The sequence below is a fragment of the Nuphar pumila genome, chromosome 4 (assembly GCF_984573655.1).
Source record: "Nuphar pumila chromosome 4, dmNupPumi1.hap1.1, whole genome shotgun sequence".
NCBI classification, from domain to species: domain Eukaryota; kingdom Viridiplantae; phylum Streptophyta; class Magnoliopsida; order Nymphaeales; family Nymphaeaceae; genus Nuphar; species Nuphar pumila.
In genome coordinates, this window is record NC_143252.1 from 1,111,645 (window position 1) to 1,133,445 (window position 21,801).

The 21,801-nt window shown below is 34.2% G+C and overlaps 1 protein-coding gene across 2 annotated transcripts in view; it reads left to right on the forward strand.

Moving 5' to 3' along the window:
* The window catches only part of LOC149839009 (sister chromatid cohesion 1 protein 4-like), an 88,205-nt gene extending 79,352 nt beyond the window's left edge, over nt 1–8,853 (forward strand). For both annotated transcript variants that reach the window (XM_090002216.1, XM_090002217.1), the window contains exon 17: nt 8,563–8,853. In XM_090002216.1, the coding sequence (XP_089858342.1) occupies nt 8,563–8,661 (99 nt within the window). In that variant the 3' untranslated portion in view covers nt 8,662–8,853. The remainder of the gene's footprint in view (nt 1–8,562) is intronic.
* Nucleotides 8,854–21,801: the final 12,948 nt, after the last annotated feature.

Sequence of the window (21,801 nt, forward strand, 5' to 3'; positions counted from 1 at the left end):
TTATTGAGAGATATAGAGAGAGGAAGAAAGATTTGCATATGGTTTTTATTGATTTGGAGAAGGCATACGATAGAGTACCTAGGGTTGTTCTCTGGTGGACAATGATGAAGAAATGTGTTTCTCTCAAGTACATTAGTATAATTAAAGATATGTACGAAGAAGTAGTAACAAATGTCCATACTTGTGGAGGGGTGACAACCAATTTTCTTATAACGGTTGAGTTACATCAAGGATCTGCATTAAGCCCTTTCCTATTTGCTATAGTGATGGATGAGCTTACGAGATCAATTCAAGAAAATGTGTCGTGGTGTATGTTGTTTGCTGATGATATTGTTTTGATTGGTGAGTCTAGAGCTGGGGCTAATGCTAAGTTAGAATTATGGAGACAGACATTGGAAGCAAGAGGTTTTAAGTTGAGTAAGAGTAAGACAAAATATATGGAAGGTCGGTTTAGTAAGCAACGAAGTAGGGATGGGAGTGTAGTGAAGCTTGGTGAGCAAGAAATATCGGTGGATGACTGTTTCAAATATTTGGGATCTATCGTTCAAAAGTTTGGAGAAATTGATGGAGATGTAAATCATAGGATAAAGGTTAGGTGGATGAAATGGAAAAGTGCAACTGGAGTGTTGTGCGATCGTAGAATGCCATTGCGATTGAAGGGAAAGTTTTATAGGACGACAATTTGGCTCGCTTTACTATATGGTACAAAATGTTGGGCTGCCAAGAGACATCACATTCAAAAAATGAGTGTAGCTGAGATGCTTTTGCTTAGATGGATGTGTGGAAATACAATAAAAGATAAGATTTGAAACGAGAAGATACGTAAGAAGGTAGGCGTTGCATCCATTGAAAATAAGATGAGAGAGAATCGTTTACGGTGGTTTGGACATATTCGGCGAAGGCCTAATGATGCTCCAGTTAGAAGGATGGAGAAATGGGAAAATATATTAGTTAAAAGGGGTTGGGGTAGGCCTAAGAAGACTTGGATGGAGATAGGAAAGGATATGAATGCTTTGAACCTCACTGAGGACATGGCATTGGATAGAAATGATTGGAGGAGAAGGATTCATGTGGAAGACCCAGAATGATTTTCTTTTTTGGTTTATATCGCCGACCCCAATTGTTTTGGGATGAAGGCGTAGTTGTTGTTGTTTTTGTTGTACGGACTCAGCCCCAGCCGATTCGGCTGGGACTAAACAACGTACTGTTCTGCCCAGCCGATTGTGTCAGTTGGGGCTGGACAACACCCTGTTCTGTCCGAATATATATGTTTTTACTTATTTCTTGGACTTGATACAAGTGTGGCCTGTTGCACTTTTGGAATTGCACAAACCCTGGCACATAAACTGTCTGGCAGAGTTTAAGCCAAAACCTGACACAAACCTAGCCCATCCTAGGCAGGGCATCTGTTATCAATGAGCTATCCAATTTGGAGTCTTGTGATTCCATTGGTTAAATCCTGAGTTTTAAGATTTAACTTATGATGTTGTTTGACTGCTAATAAGTCAGCTTTTCAAAGAAGAATACTTAACAATAGTTTCAAGTTATAGACAACAACCATCATCAAGATTCCACTGACAATACATCTAAAGAGGAGATGCAGTTACGTATCACAGACAAATAAATCATTCATATGAGACATACATACATATATAAATAAACATATGTATGTATGTACATGTGCACCTGCTCCCCCTTTGAAAGAGACAAATTCTACCAGCTGTACCCATGTCATACTATGTACCCATGTGGTAGAACATATGGAAAGAAGAATACGGTAGCATTTGGAATGCAAAACACCTCTAGAAAAATCAATGGCTTGGGTGGAATCTGGCCCAAACCTCGGCTGCGATTTGAATAGACAACTTTTTATATATATATATATATATATATATATATATGAACGCACAAAAATATGCATGGATTTTAAATAAAGCATGCTTTCATTACGAAATCAGATCCTAAATATGAAATATACATAAACCACCATGAATATATCGATTTTCCCCAATTTGAACATGGAAAACCGAACCAGATTCATGGCTTCCTTCAAAAAATATCACCTAAATCAGATTTAGGTTCTTTTTTCCTATTCGATTCAAGAGAACGAACCTGTACCTTAACCGTAGATAAAAAAAATAAGATTAATGGTGAAAAATGTTGGACGATCTAAGAAGATGGCCCTCTTCTTCATCTTCCTCTCTTTTCCTCTCCTTTTCTCTCTTTCTCTCTCTTCCTCTCTTTTTCCTTATCTTTTTCTTTCCTCCCTTTTTTTTTGATCTATTTATAGAGCTCTAGATGGGTTGGAGAAGAGAGTGCAGCCCCAGCTGGAACTCTCCTCTCTCATAGAGTTTTCCAAAAATTTCGAAACTCTTAAGTTTGACTTTTTCAAAGTTAAGTGTTTTTTTAAAAGTCTTTCTTATAGCTTCTAAGGCATGAACAAGGGCTCTATAAGGAGTCCTAAACATTCTAAAAATAAATTCTGGAATTAATTAAAATTAATTAATAAATTAATTAATATTTATTAATAAATAAATACCTAGAAGCTTCCAAAAGTTATTTTAATGAACTAGGACACTTATTAAGTGATTTTACATGAGTTTAAGGCAGAGTTACCGGAAGCGCATAGGCATATGGGGAAGCACACTTCCCTGATATGTGCTTCGGAAGTGCGAAACGTCGCGCTTCCGAAACGTGTGAGGAAGCGCCCCCCTTTTTTTGGGAAGCGCGCTTCCCCCACGCTTCCTCATTTTTTCGCTTCCCCCTTGCTTCCGGTTCGCTTCCTAGGTCGCTTCCGAGACGGATCATAATTTTCTTCTAAGTGGTCCCACGCTTCCTAAATTTTTTAAAGTGCCTCGCTTCCCGTATCCCTTCCCGCTCCCGCTTCCTCGACTCGTAACTCTGGTTTAAGGGATCTACTTAGAATCCTAAACAAGTATCAAAAATAAATTTTCAGAATTACATTAAATTATTTATTTATTTAATGTTAAAAATTAAATAAATTTTTAGAATCTTTCAAAAATTACCAAATTAACTTAGGAGGTTTCTTAACATTAATAAACCCCAATTTAAAGGTTTTTGGTGAATTTAAAGTTGGAAAAATCGTTGGGCATGTATTTGGATTTGGATCTGGATCCAAGATCCAAATCCATCTCAGAAATCCAAATGGGTCTTGAGCTGGATCAAATCCAGATTAATATGGGTCTTGGATAGAGTCTAAATTCATATTAATTTGGATCAAATCCATCAGATCCGGTCCGATCCAAAACCGGTTCCAAACCGATGAACTGCTCAATTTTTGAAAAAATACGATTTTTGGGCCAACCGTAGCCTGAATTAAGGAAAATAAAATATCATTACGCTCAGAATTTCAAGATGCATCTAAAAATTACTTAGCCAAATTTTTGAAAAGTCTCAAAATGAATAAGTGTAAAAATATGTGATATTACAGAATCACCCTTGAGAAAAGCATATATTATAAGGGGGCAAAGCCCCATATTTATATTACATTGAAGGAGGGTAGAAGAGAGTCATTGGGCTCCCAAATAGAGCCGTTGGGAGTCCAACGACTCTTTTACTTTTTGACTAAGTCAAATATTGACTAGTCAAAAAGGCTAAAAAGTTATAAAAATAAAAACAAGAAAAATCCTATTCTAACTAAACTAAAAAGAAAGAAACAATTCCTAGTTAGCTTAGGTTCTTACATATTATTTAACACTCCCCCTCAAACTTACGGTTGAATAACCGAAAGTTTGTCTAAGAGAAAGTGAAATCGAGGATCAACGAGAGGTTTGGTAAAGAAATTTGTCAGTTGATATTATAAAGAAATATAGGAAAGATCAATGGTGCTGTGTAGAAATTCCTCTCATACGTAGGGACAATCTATCTCGATATGCTTGGTTCGTTCGTGGAATGTCCGGTTGTTAGCAATGTAAATGGAACTTTTTTTGTCGCATCATAGTCGTGATGCTTCTGTACTCTCAACACCTATGTCATAAAGCAAGCGCCTTGGCCAGATTACTTCCATAGTGGTTGTAGTCATAGCTCTTTATTCGGCTTCGGTTGACGAGAGAGAGACTTTTTGTTGCTTCTTGCACCTCCAAAAAATCAATGATTCACCTAAAAATGCATAGAAACCAATAGTTGAGTGTCGATCATTGGGATCACCTCCCCAATCTGCTTCAGTATAAGTGGTTAAATCTAAGGAGAAAGAAACAGATAAGAAAAGTCCTGGAAAAATAAAAGTTTTAATATATCTTATAATACGTAAAACAACGCAGATAAGAAAAGTCACTCTTGGTTTTAACTTTATACACCCATCGACAGCCTATAGGCTTTTTGCCTAGTGAAATATCTTGAATAGTCTAGGTATTCGCCTTTTCTAAGGCTTTTAATTCCGTTGTCATTGCTTCAACCCATTCAGACTGTTCCTTTGCTACAACATAGTTAGAAAGCTCTACGTAGGAGTGTATTATGGCAATGTAGGCTTGATACTTCGATGAAAAAGACTCATAGGACACAAATTTTTCAGGAACTTTTGACACTCTAGATGACTTTCTAGTTGATATTTGTTCCTGTTCTTTAGTATATTTTTCGAGAGCACATGGTTTTTTCTAAATTACCTCTCTTAGAATATTGAATACAATCTTGATGATCACTAAATGATTTTGTACTTATCATGTCATTTTGATCTTCTTGACTTTTATCAATATCACCTTTCATCAATCTTAGGAACTAGGTCCAACAAAAAAGAATACTCATCTATATCCTTAGAGTTCTCACTCTAAAAAACAACTTTCATTTTCTAAAAAAGATACAATCCTTGATACATATAACGTTTTAGTTTTAAGGTCAAAACATCTATAGTCTTTTTAGTGATTTGTATATCCTAAAGAAACACAAGGAATGGCACGAGGAGAGAGTTTGTCTTTTTTTGTCAGAAAAAATAAAACAGTTGCATCCAAAAACCCTTAACCTAGAATAATCTGGAATTTGGTTGAAAAGTTTTTCAACAGGAGATATATTGTTTAATGAAGAGGATGACATTATGTTGATAAGATAAACTGCAGTTAGAGTGGCTTCGGCCCAAAAAGTCTTTGGTACTTGATGTGTAATGAGTAAAGTTCTTGTTGTTTCTATAATATGCCTATGCTTTCTTTCTGCTAAACCATTTTGTTGAGTATATATGGATATGATCTTTGATGTGTAATAACATATAGATTCAAATAATCTTTAAATTCTTTTGATAAAAACTCTCCCCCTGAATCAGTGCAAAAAAATTGAAATATCATTCTTAAATTGATTTTTGACTAGATTATGAAATATTTGAAAATGTAAGAAAACTTCAGATTTATGCTTAAGAAAATAGATCCAAATATGTCTTGTAAAGTCATACAAAAATCAAATAATACAGAAAATCACCTTCTGATATAACAGGTGCGGGTCCCCACACATCTGAATGTGTTATGTCTTGTAAAGTCATATACGAAAATCACATAATACATAAAACCACCTTCTGATATAACAGGTGCGGGTCCCCGCACATTCGAATGTACTAATTCAAGTGGTCGAGAAGAGACAAGGGTTATTTCTTGAAAAGTTTATATCTTCATTTTTTCAAGAATACATTTTTCACATGTAAAGGTTTTAAAATTACAAAAAAAAAAATCATCTTTGGAAAAAACTGGATCAAATACATTAGGATGGCTAAGTTTCTTGTGACATAGATCCAAATCTATTTTCTGAACATTACAACATAATGTATTCTTGGGTATTTTCAAAAAATCCATGTAGTATAAGCCTTCTTCTTTATGGCCTTCCCCAATCAGCTTCCTTGACTGGTGATCCTGCACTCGACAACCACGAGAGGAGAAGAAAACATTACATCCATGGTCAAATCATTGAGAGACAAATAAAAGATTTAGGTTAAGTCTAGGAATATATCTAATTTGTGGAATACAAAATCTTTTTGAGTTTTGAGAAATGTTTTCAAAATTTTCTATTTCTTTGATTTCAAGAGATGTTTCATCAGCGGTAAAAATATTTAACCCATTCGAGTTATGACATTCGGATAACATATCAATGTTTGGTGTCATATGAAAAGAGGCACCTAAGTCAAGAAGCTAAAGAGATTTACTGATATCAGAGATGCCCTGCTCCAATGGATGAAGATACTCCTTTGTATAGTAGTTGAAGTGTCTCCACTAATTATGTTAAGGGCATCCTTCTAATAGATGGTTCACTTGATTCTTGTGGAGATCTAACAGAGACAATCTTATTTTAATAGGGTTTCTTCAATTTTGGACAATAAGTTTTTATATGTCCCGGTTCTTGGCAATAGTAACAAATGACTTTCCTTTTTTTCAAATTCATTTTCTTGTTTCTCATCATTTGTCATTTCATAGTTTGGGGGTTTGTATGTACGAACATGGTTTCTCGGTCTAGATACAATTATTACCGAGTCATCATCACACTTGAAGATTCTCTTCTTAAGCTTATTCTCTTCCATGCTTAATTTTTCTATTGTGTCTTTTATTGAAGGAACCTTTCCTCAATGAAGAAGAACGAGTTTGGTTGATTCAAATTCCGATCTTAACCCACTAATAAATTGGAAAAAATACTCTGCATTTATTTGGTTTTGACGGAGTTCTATGTCTTGTGGACAATGCCACTTTGGTTCAAGGAGAGCAAACTCTTCCCATAATTCGAACAAGCTATTATAGTACTCTCTAATGCTCTTGTCCCCTAGAACCATATTTTGAACTTTGTCTTGTAAATTGCACACATGTGCAATGTCTTTAAGAGAATACATTCTCTTAAGATAGTCTCAAGCATCGTTTGCATGTTCAAATTTTGCAGGACTTGAACATTTTTTTATATCAACACTACTTATGGCATGTCCCTTTCTCTATTTCTTCCACTTTTTTTCATAAGCGGTAATGGTTTTGTTTTTTTCAACCTCTGCAAGAGGTATTTCTTTTTCACCTTCTACTTTTGTAAGGATTAGCTTAGGTTTCAAATCGGTTCCATCTACTAATCCACATAACCTTTTTCCCCATATAAGGTGCTTTATAATTGAAGTTCATGTAACATAGTTAGAGTCCTTAAGCTTAATGGGTTTAATGGTGACATTATCATTGTCATCCATTTTACAAAGCTTGAGAAGAAAAATAAAGAAAAAGAAAGAAAAAAGAAGGGTAGAGAAGAAGAGAGAAGAGAGAAGAGAGAAGAGAGAAGAGAGAAGAGAGAAGAGACGAAAGAGACGATAATGAGTACACCACCGATAATGAGTACGAGTGCTCTTCCAAACACTTTTTTTCAAACTTTGAATAGCACGTTTCCCGATGCACCGAAAATAAACTTAGCTTGATCATCAAGCTCTGATACCTTGTAAGAAGATGAGTTCTTGGATCATCACCAATCAAAACTTCAAATAGCTCCAACCAAAGTGTTGGGAAAGATCATTCACAAGAACCACAAAGGGTTCATACAAAATACCCAAAAAAGGGTATACAACAATAAGAAAGAAAGATATATATTATTGAATGGGAATCACCCTTGAGAACAGCATACATTATAAGGGGGCAAAGCCCCATATTTATATTACATTGGGAGAGGGTAGAAGAGAGAGTCGTTGCCGTTGGGAGTCCAACGACTTACTTTTTGACTAAATCAAATATTGACTAGTCAAAAAGGCTAAAAAGGTACAAAAATAAAAAGAAGAAAAATTCTATTCTAACTAAACTAAAAATAAACAAACAATTCCTAGTTAGCCTAGGATGTTTCATATTATTTAACAGTATCCCCGTATCTTTACTTTTAGAAATTGCTGTGTACCCTCTCCTGCATACCCACATCCATACCTATGTGACATAACTTATGCGCTTTCCCTTTCAGGGTTGTTAAGAATGTCATTTATTGCTACTAAACATTATGCTACCTGAACAAAGTCTTTCTAAGATGGATTTAATCTACAAATCAGTCAGAACAACGCCAGTTAGTATTTATTTGTCTTGTTTTCAAGCTATGTTACAGAGATTTAGATATGACTTGACTCACAACACGAGTTTGACATGCGAGTTCGGAGGTTTTCTGAAAAATGTTGAACAAGCTAACTGAGGATTTTTAGTGTTTAAGGAGCTTACTGAGGATTCTAACCTCAGTGGTGTTCCCCGAAATTTTCCTTTCTCATTCGTGAGTGGCTATAATTGGGTAGTTGGACTGAAAGTGTTTACACTCTGGGGTCACTTTGCTGGAGCATGTCAGAAAGTGCAGATATGATCCTTCTTCCATCTAATGCTTTAATTTAAACCTGAGAAAGGAGTTTGATGTTGATAATCGTGGCTTGGAATAGTTGCACAGGTGTAAAAAGATTCCAGAATTTTTTGTTCAGTTCATTATGTGAGCTCTCCAATCTATTTCTGTCCATCAAGCATTTTCATGTTTATTTATTCATTGAAATTGGTCTAATGTTAGGCCTGTTATACCATGGTTTAGGCGTTAGATCCGTTTGAAGGGTTTTGAAGTGGGTCTGTAATGAGCCATGGTTTCCTCTTCCTGCAGGTTTTGAAAACCAGAGGCTATATTCATGTTGAGCAGGAGCATCCATTTGATAGCATCGATGTTGGGCCTAAACTGAAGCTAATGAAGTCGGAGTTCTGAATCATCTAACCTCACAGTACTGTAACATTCTGTGATTTGTTCCACTAATGTAACTTTGATTTTCCCATTATATATTTTACTCTCTTCTTTCTGATTTCTGTGCCAACACATGCTGTGGCAGGAGGGCACTGCTGTATTTGCGTTAAACTTGCACGATGTAAATATGAATGTAAAATAAGTCGTTCTCATTTGACACATTCATGTTTCTTTTGCAAAAGTTTGCCTCTTTACTGGGAAAATCCTGGTTTCATGTTTGGACTTGTATCTTTGTAGAGAGAGAGAGACAGTTGTAAACGTGTGGTTACATGAAAAGATACTATATGTTTATTTTGTGTTGGATTTGGTAAACTGTCGCGACTCCTAATGACTGGAATGTTCCCTTAAAAGGCGCACCTGTTTAATTTTTGTTGGATTTGTCAGTCATGCCTCCTGATTAATGGAATCTGTTTTGTTTTATTTTTTTTTTTTTTTTTTGGGGGGGGGGGGGGGGGGGACGGGATCAGGCCCCCTCCTTAAATTGATGAAAGAGTAACACAAATCATCCAGTCCAAAAAGGAGGCGTCCCCTTCCAACTTTACATTATCTTCATCCTCTGGCAGTTTGGAAAGGAGAAGGCAAACCCAAAGGCTGGGGTCCTGGGGATATAATTCGTAAGATAACAGCATTGAAGAAAGCGATGTAACCATGGATCCCACTGCCGGTTGTTAGAAGATAGAGAAATAGGAGGTGGCGGTCGGTTCAACAAAACCAAGTACCATCTGCGGCAATGAGAAATCTGTTAGGCGGCCTTGCACACCAGCCACCAAGGGCGGGACAATAAATTTTATGTGGGAAGAGCCGGCAGTATATATATATGATCAAAATTAATTATTTGACTGGATGATACATGAATGTGAGATGTAGGTTGAAGGACCACAGTAACAAATATCACGAGATTTATGAAAAAACTTGTGTTTTTTCCTGAATTATATTTTGAAAGTTAAAAATTAAAATTTTTTGGGAGATTTACAAAATATCGTCATATATTCGTTTGTGACAATCTCTTGAAAATATTGCAAGATTTTGTAAATCTCTCAATATATTGCCACAGTTTTTGCCTCATTTTTTTTTGTTTGTTTTTTTATCCGGATTTTTCATTTGCTTTTCTTTCTTTTTTTTGCAAATGGCGCCACAAACCAAGCTCTAAGCCCTTTCTTTCTCAACCTGCCGTGAGAGCAAAAGAGGATTTGGAGGATTTTACATAGCACAAGGGGTTCCAGCAAAGATTCTGGCATGAAGGATTCTGATCCAACGGTGAGTGGTGCCTCTCCCTCTCTTGTTTTCTCTGTTTTTTCTTATAAGCACCTTATGTGTGGTGCTTCTCTCTTGTTTTTTCTTCGTATTAGCACCTCCTTATGCGGGATTTCCACATACAACGACCTCTTAATGATATAAAATATAAAAAGTACATTTTATATTTTTTTACATGTAAAATTAATTGTGGAATTAGTTTATTTTTATTTGAGTTTTTTAACTTTTAAAAAAAAGTATTTTATTTTTTATAATTTTTTAAGATTTTACAAAAAAACACAAAAAATATTCAGAAAGTTGAAAATATCTAGTGAAATTCAGGATCGAGAAATTGCCATTTTAAACTTTTGTCATTATGTGAAGGACTAATTGTGATCGTTGCAAAAATTTTCTTTTTTTTCTTTTTTAAGGGAAAAGAGAAAAACTCTCGCAAGGTTCACTTGACCTTTTGAAAAGATCTTGAAAATTTACTCGTCTATGTTTTTAGAATAGTGCAGAAAAATGGAGAGACGAAATTCGCTCATGGGTACGTGGTTTAACCGTTCCTAACACATTTACCCGAGGTAATTGAACTAAGGATCAAATTTATGCTTTTATTTTGCCTAAATTTGTCTAAGTAATTATTCTAAGTCTTAATGCACATTGAATCAGGCTTGTGCTATGAATTTGAACTTAAAAATATGTATGCATTTGGAAATGCTTCAAAAAATTTGGATTTTTGCAAGTAAATTATAAATGAATTTGAAAACATCCTTTAAGAAATGACTTTGAAGTCCAGAAATCGATTTTGCATTGAGAGGTTGAAATTTGAAATGAATTTGAATTGAAAGTTTGAAATTGAATTCAAAGTTAAGCTTTGATATTTGAAATTTGAATTGATTTGAAATAGAAAACCGAATTTGGAGTTTGATTTTTGAACTCAGAATTAAATTCAGAAATCAAACTTGGAATTTTGAGATTTGAACTTCGAAATCGAATTTTGGAATTTAGAATTTAAAATTTAAAATTGAATTTGAAAAGCAAAATTTAGAATTGAAATTTGAAAATTAAAATTGAACTTTGAATTTAAAACTGAAGAATTCAAAATCTGAAATTGAAAATGAAATTGAAAATGAAATTGAATTGGAAATTCAAACTAAAATTGAATTTGAAATTTGAAAAATGAAATTGGAATTTAGAATTGGAAATTCAAAAATAAAATTCAAATTTTGATTTAGAATTAAAATTGAGAATTTGAAATGAATTTCAAAATTGGGAATTGGAATTTGAAAATGGAAAATTTAAAATTGATATTTGAAAATGAAAATAGAATTCAAAATTTAGAATTTTGAAAGAAATAAAGAATTGAATTTAATATTTGAATTTGAAATGAAATTCAAAGTCAAAATTTGAAATTTGAAAATGGAAAGTAGGATTGATATTAAAATAAATCAACATTTGAATTTTGGAAATTGAAACTAAAACTTGGAATTGAAAATGAAATTCAAAGTGAATTTAGAAATTTGAAAATGGAAAGTTAGAATTGAAAATAAGAATCAAAAATTGGAAATTGAAAATAGATATTGGAAATAAGATTTGAAATTAAATAAATTTAGAAATAAAATCTATAAAAAAAACTTTAGATTTAATAATGAAAATCAAAAATGATTTTGAAACTTTAAATGAAAATTGTTTTTAAAAATCATTTTAGAAATCACTTAGAAATTTAAAAATAACTTGAAATAATTTGAAAAAACGATGGAATTCTATCTTAAATGATGAATATGCTATTTTTTTGAAAAATTATTTGAATTTTGACAAAAAAATTAAAATTTATAGAATTAAAAACAAGATTAATTTTCATATATTCATGACTAGGGACACAAATATACTTAAATTTATCTTTATTTAAAATTCTAATAAAGAAAAGAGATTTTATGCCTTTATACAATTAAAAAATAATAATTTTAATATATTCATGACTAGGGTCACAAATATATTTTGAATTAATTTCTATCTTAATTCAAGTAAAGGAAGAAAAAAGAATTATGAAAGAAATGATGAATTTGGAAATGACCTAAAAGTGTAGGTCAAATTTTTATTTAATAAAAAATAATAACTCTAAGTATTATTCGTATTTCGACTAGGGTCAAAAATACGAATTTTACTTAACGTTATTTACCCTTTATTAGATGGTGCACGTGCCATTTATGTTTTTCATAATGTTATTCAAAAATAAAGGAAAAATGCAAAAAATTATTTATGGAATTATATGCTCATTCATTCTAAACTAAGTATAAAATAAAATTCTCATTAATGTAATTATTACAACCTTTGAATGAATTGCAATAATTAAAAAGAAAGAAAAAAATCCTGAAAAATGACCAAATATGTTAGAAATGTAGGACTTTATGAATTTTCTTCAATTATTGAAAAATTAAAGGAAAATCCAAGATTGGCCTATTTATGCCCTGAAAAATAAGAAAAAATCAAAATAAGATGCAAATGACGCATGGCCTTTACAAAAGCATTTCAAAAATATGTTTTGGAGTTTTATATTTTTGAAATTGGGGTTTAAAACATATAATTTTTTTTTTAAACTTGGATTCAAAATGAATTTAACCTTGAAATTGAAGTTTTAATAAAAATACATTGAAAATGTTTGAAATAAAAAGCAATTAAACTTTAAAATTTGTTTAAAATGAAGTTTAGGCATTCTAACTTGATAAAAATCATTTTTAATTCATGAAACACACGAACTGTGTTTGAAATTTGAATTTAAAAGTGATAAAATGCTTAATTTAACTTTATTTTAACAAAGAAGATGGTATTTGTAAAATCGGTTTTGAAAAATAAAATGAATGAAGGGTCAAATGACCATAGAATTTTATGAAATTTTATGTGCATGAACTAGATTTAGAATGAAAGAAAACCCTTTTTACATATTTTGAAAATGAGTTTTCATTAGAGAGGACACATCCAAACAAGTTGAATAGAAATTTAAGAAAGGCTTAGTGAGGCAAAATGATATAGTTTCGACTTTTGATCAGAATCAGATATAAAAACTTCATAGTAATTGCTGAAAATTTATAAAGATAAACTAGACATTCATATAAGAAATCTCTAATTTATAGATTTAGAAAATGATCTCCCATTGGGGAAATCCAATCTGATCAAGTTGGCCAAAAAACTGCGAAAAGCCTGTGAATAATTTGGCAAAAAAAAATGATAGTATTTTAATTTTTTATCCGAATGACTGATGAAAACTTGATGAAAGTTTATGAAAATTGGCATGTATAAACTAAACATTATAATGGAAAAACTCTTTCTTACAGATTTGAAAAATGTTCTCCCATTAGGGAGATATGAATGCAACAAGTTGACTTTGGGCCTCATCAATGCCTGTGATTGCAAACAGGCAGAGTTCTGACTTAAAATGCAAAACAAATAGAAATACTTCACAAAAATGGATGAAATTTTATTGAGATGAACTAAACATGCAGATGAATAGAATCTTTTTTATAGATCTCAAAAATGATCTTCCATTAGGGAGATATGACTCTGACAAAATGGGCTAAAAACCATATCTTAAAAGTTACATAGTATAGTAGGGTTGAGGTTTTTAACCTAAATTGGGTATGAAAACACTATAAAATTGATCAATTTTAGCATGAACAAACTAGACTCAATGCTAGAGACATCCCTATTTACATATTTTCAAATCATCTCTGGTTTGGAAGAAATCACTCAAACAAGTTGGTCTAATTTCAAGAAAAATTCGGACGTGGCCAAATGATAGGGTCGGAATCCTGATTTTTTTGAGAGGTCAAGTCTAATTAGATTGATCTGATTTTTGGTGGAGATCCCGAAACCATATGCATGAAGATGAAGTAAAAAAATCAGATCAAAATAACATCTAATTATATGCGAATTGATGAGATAAAAAATGGACCAGAATTAAAAATATCATCTCAACATAATTAAATGGAATAGAATCTCATAAGTGAATTGATCCAATGATCAAACATGAGATCTATCATTCTAGATTATAGATTATGATAAAAATGATGCAAAAACAAAATTAAACTATCTAAAATTGAAATTGAAAGCATTGGGGTATAAATTTAAATTGTTTTTTTCCCATAGGATATAAAATTTGATCTATTGAAGATCAAATCTAAATTGTAAATGGCTAGAATGAAAATGCACAAAGTAAATAGCAAATTGAATGGATCAAAACATAAAAATGGAAATTAACATGGAACTAAGACAAATCTACATTGCTATCTTTTGAAATTAGCAAGAAATTTGAGAAAAGATCTAATCTTCAAAATCAAAAATTGCAAAAAAAGAAAAGAAAAATCCAAAAGAGAGAAGGAGGCCTACCTTGGGCTGATAAGAGCTTGAATCTTCCACAAAAATGACATCAACTTCAAGAAGAAAGGAAGGATAGAGATAGGAGAAGAGAAAGAGAGAATTCTTTGATTCTCCCAATTTCTCGAAATTCCACTTGTGAAAGGAGACCCCAATGGGTCTCTTTTAGTGCTAAATGGGGGCACTTTGGGCATAGAAATTAGGATATTTTGGGGCTTATGTGGCAAAGGGGGCTCACATGGGGTTGGCGCCAACCCCATGTGGTCCTTTCTATTTTGTTAAATGGGCAAAAATGCCCTTTGCGACATATTTTGACACATGGTGCCCATGTGAGTCTTTTTAAATTTTGTAGATGGGTAGAATGGCCACTTATTTGAAAATTTGACACATGACATCATCTTGTAGGTGATGCTCATGTGGGTTTTTAAAATCAAGAAGGTTTGTTAAAAAAATGAATTTTATTTTGATTTTGAAATACCAAGTGGCGCCCCTCTTTGAAAATAATATTTTTTTATTTTTTATTTTAAAATTAAGGTAAAAAGGGAAATAAAATATAAGAAATAAAAAAGGGAATTAGGAAATAATTGGGTTTCAAAAATCCAATCTTGATTTACGAAATCCAAATTCGGCAAAAACCGGATCGAGATTGAATTTTGAGAATTTTTGCAAAACATTGATTTTGGTTTCTGAAATTTCAATAATTGTTTTGAAATTGGGGATAAAAATTGGATTTTGATTTTGAATTTGAAATCCGGAAATTGATTTTGAATAAAAAATGGATTTTGAAACTGGATCTGAATCTATTTTGATATTTTGAAATCCAAATTAAATTTTGAACCGGATCCAGGGTATTTTTCATAGGAATTTTGCAAAATGGTGGATTTGAATTTGAAATTCAAGAATTGATTTTGAAATTAGAAAAAAAAATGAGTTTTGAAAAGGATCTAAATCTGAAGTTTTGAAAAAGATTGGATTTGGATCTTGATTTGAAGGAAATTAGTTTGAAATGGGAATCGAACCCTAAGTATGGATTTCTAGAGAATTGAAAATGGAAAACCCCCAAATTCATAAATGAAATTGGGATTTTGGATTTGGATCTAGTTTATATAATGAAATTGGATCATGATTTGAATAAAAAAACCAAGAAGTGAGATTGAATTTCAGGTGTTAGATTAATATGAGTTTAGAAATTGATCGAATTGAACTTCTGAACGGATAAGAAGGTGGATTCAGACTAAAATGGATCTAAAATGGTTTAATTGGATCCAGGATATCTGATGAGATATTCCAGGTTTCGAAGGCTAAATTGGACTATGTGTAACGCCCCAACTTTTTATAGTAAAAATTTTAGAGTAAATTTTTTTTTTTGAAATAGCGGAAGTGCGAAAACACAAGTCGGGTGCATTACAGGGTAAAACAGAGAAGTACCAAAAAGCATATCATTCATTAATTAAAACATTAATGTCATTAGCTACATCTTATAACAGAAATGTAAATCTACTAATCAGAGTTCCAACATAAAATACTGAAATAAATGAGATCTCTTGGCTATTTCCATAACGACACCCTGATGCTCTGATTTAGTTGTTACCTGAAAACAATTAAAGCAGAAGGGTCAGACTCCCCTATCTGCGTAAGAAGCATTATATTTATATGTGGTGCTCAGTGTCCTGTGTACAAATATGTGCAACATCTACAGATATAACTAGTATGGAAATTTACATCATTCTAAGGAAATGCTTATGCCTTATAATTCATGATAACTAAATTAAAAGTACATTTATTCACATTAGCATAAGTTGTAGTTCCACAAGTTCTATAAATGTCATATCAATAGTCCATAATTCTTTAGAAATGAGTCTTTCAATAGACTTAAATTATTTAATGTTTATTTTACTCTTACCCTGTGGGTACGCACAGGCATAGACCTCATAGCGGACTGAGACCATACGGGGGTCTATTGTTTAATAACCCGTATGACTAGCTGTATGGATATCCAAAGGAGACAGTCAATGACCGAGAGAGAACTCCCCAATGGCTAGAACAAGTATTAGGATGCACCATGTACTTCTGCAGAAGACTTGGATCTACCACCTAGGATGCATTGCTAGTCTTGGTCCCCTAACTTCGTGGACTGAGGACCTGGTGAGACGCCTAACTCTCACGAAAATAAGAATGTCCACGAAGCTTGTACTACCTACCCTCTCCAAGGTAGACCATGGGTCCAATAACATATACATTCTTTCAGGTGTACCCAGAGCCCGAAGAATCCGGTAACATATACCCTCTTTCAGGTATACCTAGAGTCTCAAAGGTTTTATGTTTTATATTTCATTTTACATTTTCTTTATAACCAAGTATGAGCTATCGTACTACGAGGGGTCCGGTAACATATACCTTCTTTCAGGTATACCCAGAGCCTCATATTTGATTTCTCTATTACTTTCCCGTGCGAGTCATCGCACCACAGAGGATTCTCAAAATCCTGAACCCGCCTTGGGGTTCACACACATTGTATGAACTTTTTTTTTTTGTCAAGGCGCCATGAGCACCATCAAGATAGCATTTCTTGAAACATGGCTCGACTCAGAGTTCACAATCATCATTTTTTTTTTAAGTTAAGAGCTAGGGTGTAGGCATTTGTACCCCATGAACTATGCCAACTTTGTGGCATAATTTATTTGTTTTATACATTCTTTTCTAGAGTATTCTTCAGTTATGGTCATCGCAACTCATCGCGTCATGGCGACTACCCAAGTCCTTGGTACAATAGCCTCTCATTACTTTTATTGAAACAAGTTGTTATAGTAGTGCTCGTCTTGTCGCAAACTGTCTTACAAGAAATGGGGCCCATTGGTCCCGTCTGTTACGCCTACGTATGTAGGATCTAGCTAGCATCCGAGTCAATGGTGCTCTGTCACCATCGGGTCCCGCAATTATGGCAGACCCCGAAAGGTCACCCCAATAATACCCAAAGGCTTGCACTGTTGCGGTCACCAAGGAGAGGTAACCTACGGTTTTGCTCCAGTCGAGTGTCACTCCTAGGTAGTAAGCAATGTCGGCTCCTCCAGTCCGCAACTGAAGATGGTAACGTCACAAGACCCCTGGCCCAACCCGGTTAGGCAGGAGTGGCCTAGCCACTGGTTGGGACCAAATCAGGTCCCCAACCGAGCCTCTCCCACAACCAATCGAAACCAACCAAATGTTGGGTGCCATCAAAAATTAAATATTTTTTTTATAAGAAGCATACTATGTTATAATAACATGTGTGTGTTGATGTTCAACCCCTTTCAACCGGTTGTGTGTCACCTTGCTATTCATATGTGTGCTAATACTATTTAACCACAGTGTTGGCAATATACAGTAGAAACTCAGCTAACTAACCATCCAATATTAATTTTCCAGAATAAGAAATAAGAAGTAGCTTTACATGTTGTGTTAACCTTAAGTCATGGTTGCATATCTACTTTATTTTAAACCAATAGAAGCATTAAAGCATCCAGACGTTGAACTATATATTTTATCCACAACAAATGAACTCCATCCATTTCTTTTTGTATCCTACGAAGTGTCTTTGTTAAGCAAAACAAGAGCTAGTTCAGTCTTTTGAATTATGTTCAACATCAAATGGATATGTCCCCCTTTTCTAGACGCTGGAATCATGGTATTAAACATGAGAACACCATCCAATATCATGCAATTCACTGGATTAATATATTTCAGCTTGAATTGACCTATAGTCACATGAAGCTACATGCGTGAAAGAGCAGGCCTAACGTTATAACATGAGTTAACAACAGGTATCATGCCAACTAGCACACACATTAGCTTTAAATCAGAAAAATAAATCAATATTGCATCCAAGAAGCAACCGAACCCACTAGATCGGATTAAGATCCGTCGACAATAAGGTCCGCATAGACCTTGCAAACAAGTACTCAGCGATGGGTCGGCTCAGCAGAGCCTCATCATTTTCTATTTTAATAAATCATTGTACATGTCGTTATGAGTCTCCCTTTTCAAATGCTGCTGCTTGTTAATAAGGGTGTGCAACACCACAGTCGGCATACACCTAAGTATTCTTTATTTGAGTTCTTCACGTCTGATATAAAACCTAAAGTAAGCAATGATATACTATGTCAAGTACTGTGTTCAACATTTGTAACACCTTATAAGCAAATGAGGCATACAATACACGGTTTCCAGTTTTTCTCAATTTTCATTTCCCTATTTCAGAATACACCATGAAATCACAAGTAGCAAATAAATCTCTAGTTACTACATATTTCCTATCTTAATTCTGGCCATGGCACGGTGGAATAAATTTAGTAGCAACACTTTGACAAGGTCATCAAAGCCAAAACCTCTACTTAAAATCCAACGATCTCATCATTTTTTTTTAAAGTGGAACACACCTCATACAACCACCATGTACATTGTAGGGGGTGTTCACAGTCCAGCACTGGACGATGTGTTTGCTTGAAGAAACGTCATGGTGGCCTTGCGTCCACCATGACGTAGCCAATGGCTGAACGTTCAGTATCACTATATAAAAAAATGAAAGGTGGAATCCATACATGAATGGACCCCGAAACCCCAATGCCCGCACATGTAGATGGTGCTATTTACTTGATTTCAATGGTGTTGCAACATGGTTTTGCTACAGGACCCCGAACCCTACATACAAAGACAACGCTCCTTACCTCGTTGGAGTCTCGCGACGGCACGGCTGAAATCTCGTTCCTTTGTTGGAGCGACACACCACGTCGATAATGGATGTTCACACGTTCAGCAATGAAGGTCCACACTCACGGTGGAAGAGAGAGAGAGAGAGAGAGAGAGAGAGAGAGAGAGAGAGAGAGAGAGAGAGAGAGAGAGAGAGAGAGACGTCTAGAGTGGTTGCATGTTTTTTTTATTCTTGAGCCCCTCATATGACTCCTCTTAATTAGGGGAGTTATAATTTTTTTCAAACTTTCAAGCCCCACCAACATCCATGATTTTTTTTTGTGGGTGGTCATGCTTCCACAATTGCCCTCTTTCTCCCATGACTAGAATCTCTCTAACTTCCATTTTCAGTTTACTTTATGGGTACCCCTTTTCCATGTCACATGGGATTTCCCTTATTTTTTGGAAAAGGGGAAAAAGTAGCCAAAATGTAGGCTTAACCCAACACCCACATTTTTACCATTCTTATATATATTATCTATTTATTTATTTTTAAAATCCCCATCATCCTCTTTTTGTGCAAAAAGAAAAAATTCATGCACAGGGGGTTTTGAATCGGGGTCTTCAACCTAAGGGGTAACGAGCCCCACTACTTGTGCTATGTTGTTTTTTGTTACAAAGGGTGTGAATTAAATTTTATATAACCCTTTTAGTTTCGTTCCGGATTTCATAAAAAAAATAATGCTTTTCACTTCTACATGGGCCCACCATGGGTTTTGAATTTGAGTTGTGGCTCCACACAACTGTGTGTCCTACCACTACACTACGTCATCACTTGTTGTTTACTTTTGTAAGCAAATTCTATTTATGTCATATTGGGATATTTTTCCTCGTTGATGGATTTCTTCTGTTTTCACGTGGATTTTTCTCCTGTTTGTTCTAAACTTGCCCTCTCTTACCTTAAATGTGTTTCGGATCTCACGCTATTATCCCGAAACCATTGAATCTACCATTGGGTCCCGTGAATCGGGTCGAATTATTGGATCCAGCCAAGATCCAGATCCAAATACCACTTTTGAGGGTTTGTTACCGGTTTCGTTCTATAAACCTCAAATCATCAAAAATTGTATTGCTTAGCATAAAATCTCACTATTTCACATAAATGCTTCACTTTATTCATTTAGGATTTCATAAATTTCACGGATTTTACACTATGGATATGAATTTCTGAATGAATCAGATGAAAAATCCAGGTTTGGGAAGAAATTATATATCATATCTAGCATTTGATCCAATATCCAAATTAAAGTGGATCAGATCTCGGATATTGATAAGATATTGGATGAAGGAATTGATCCGAGTCTGAATTAGGACTTGTCTGAGTTCAAAAAAATGTCAGAAACAGTAACCTGAAGAAATTTATATTTTTTTGTTTTCGCCCTGCCGAGGTAGAAACACGGTACAGAACTGGTCTGAACTAATTTGAGCTGGATGTGATCGGAATGAACTAAATTTGAAGTTAGTTATACTCAGATAAACTAAATTCGGAGCCAGAACATTAGCTTAATCGACTGGAATCAGCTCAATTTGGACTGAATTGAGCTTAGACTAGCTAAAATAAACTGAAATGCAGGTTTGAGTATGCAAAAAGTGACTTTGAATTGGAGCTGAGCTACTCGAACTCTCGGTGAACTTAGATCAGTCTCTCGGGGATGGCATCTATTGGGTTTGACTGACTCGGGGACAATTTGGTTGAAATTTGAGCTAACATAAGGTCATTTCGCCTGAAATGAACTAAATTTAGCTGAAATGGACTGACACTGTTCATCGTGAGCTTAATGGAGTTAGAAATGACTGATATTCTAACTCTTCTGAATTTAGAATGAGCTTGGCTAAGTCTGACAGTTGAAAGACTAAGGATGGCTTGGGGGCAAAATGATAATTTTATTGTCAAAACGGGGTAAACTGACCTCTAGACTTGGATAAACCAAGGAGTGAGACTCGACACTGTTCTGCAGGGTTTGACATCTGGGAAAAAGGAATGTCTGGTATATACCTGAAAATTTTGGGATGTTTACAAATGCCCAAGCTTACTAGCAAAGAAAAACACACCAAATTTCAAAAATAAAAATGTCCCAGTTAGAAAAATCTGAGTGGGTATGAGAGGATTGATTTGTAAAAAATGATCATCACGAAGTGAGAAGATGAAATTTCCTAAAGCTTGGAAAAGAAAGATTGATAGAAGAGAAGTCTCGTGATTGAGACAAAATAAGTTTTTGAAATAATCTATTTGCAGAAAATTCATGTTTTAGCCCTTAACCTGGATGGGACGAAAATGCACCTCGTCAGAATGAGGCTCAGGTATAACCATTATCTAAATGGGAACGAAAAATACCTCGTCAGAATGAGGCTCAGGTTTAACCTTTACCTGAACGGGAATGAAAAATACAGAATCTTTGAATGAAGAAACAATGATGGGACTTTCAGATTTTGCATAAAGAATCCGAGAGGAGCTACAAAAAGGTAAGAAAAGTGAGATAGCAGGAGGCAACTTGGAAGATGAATAAGGCAATTCTTTTGAAGAAGTAGAAGGCAAAAAATTATCTGTTTGAACAGATGAATAAGGCATCTCTCTCAAAGAGGAGCAAGGGTGATTCTTTCGACCATGCATAAGATGAATAAGGCGATCCTTTCGGAGAGTATCTGGGTGATTCTTTCGACAACGTGAAAGACGAATAAGGCAATCATTTCGAAGAGGAGCAGGTGATTCTCTCGACAATGCAAAAGACAAATAAGGCAATCATTTCGAAGAGAAGCAGGTGATTCTCTCAA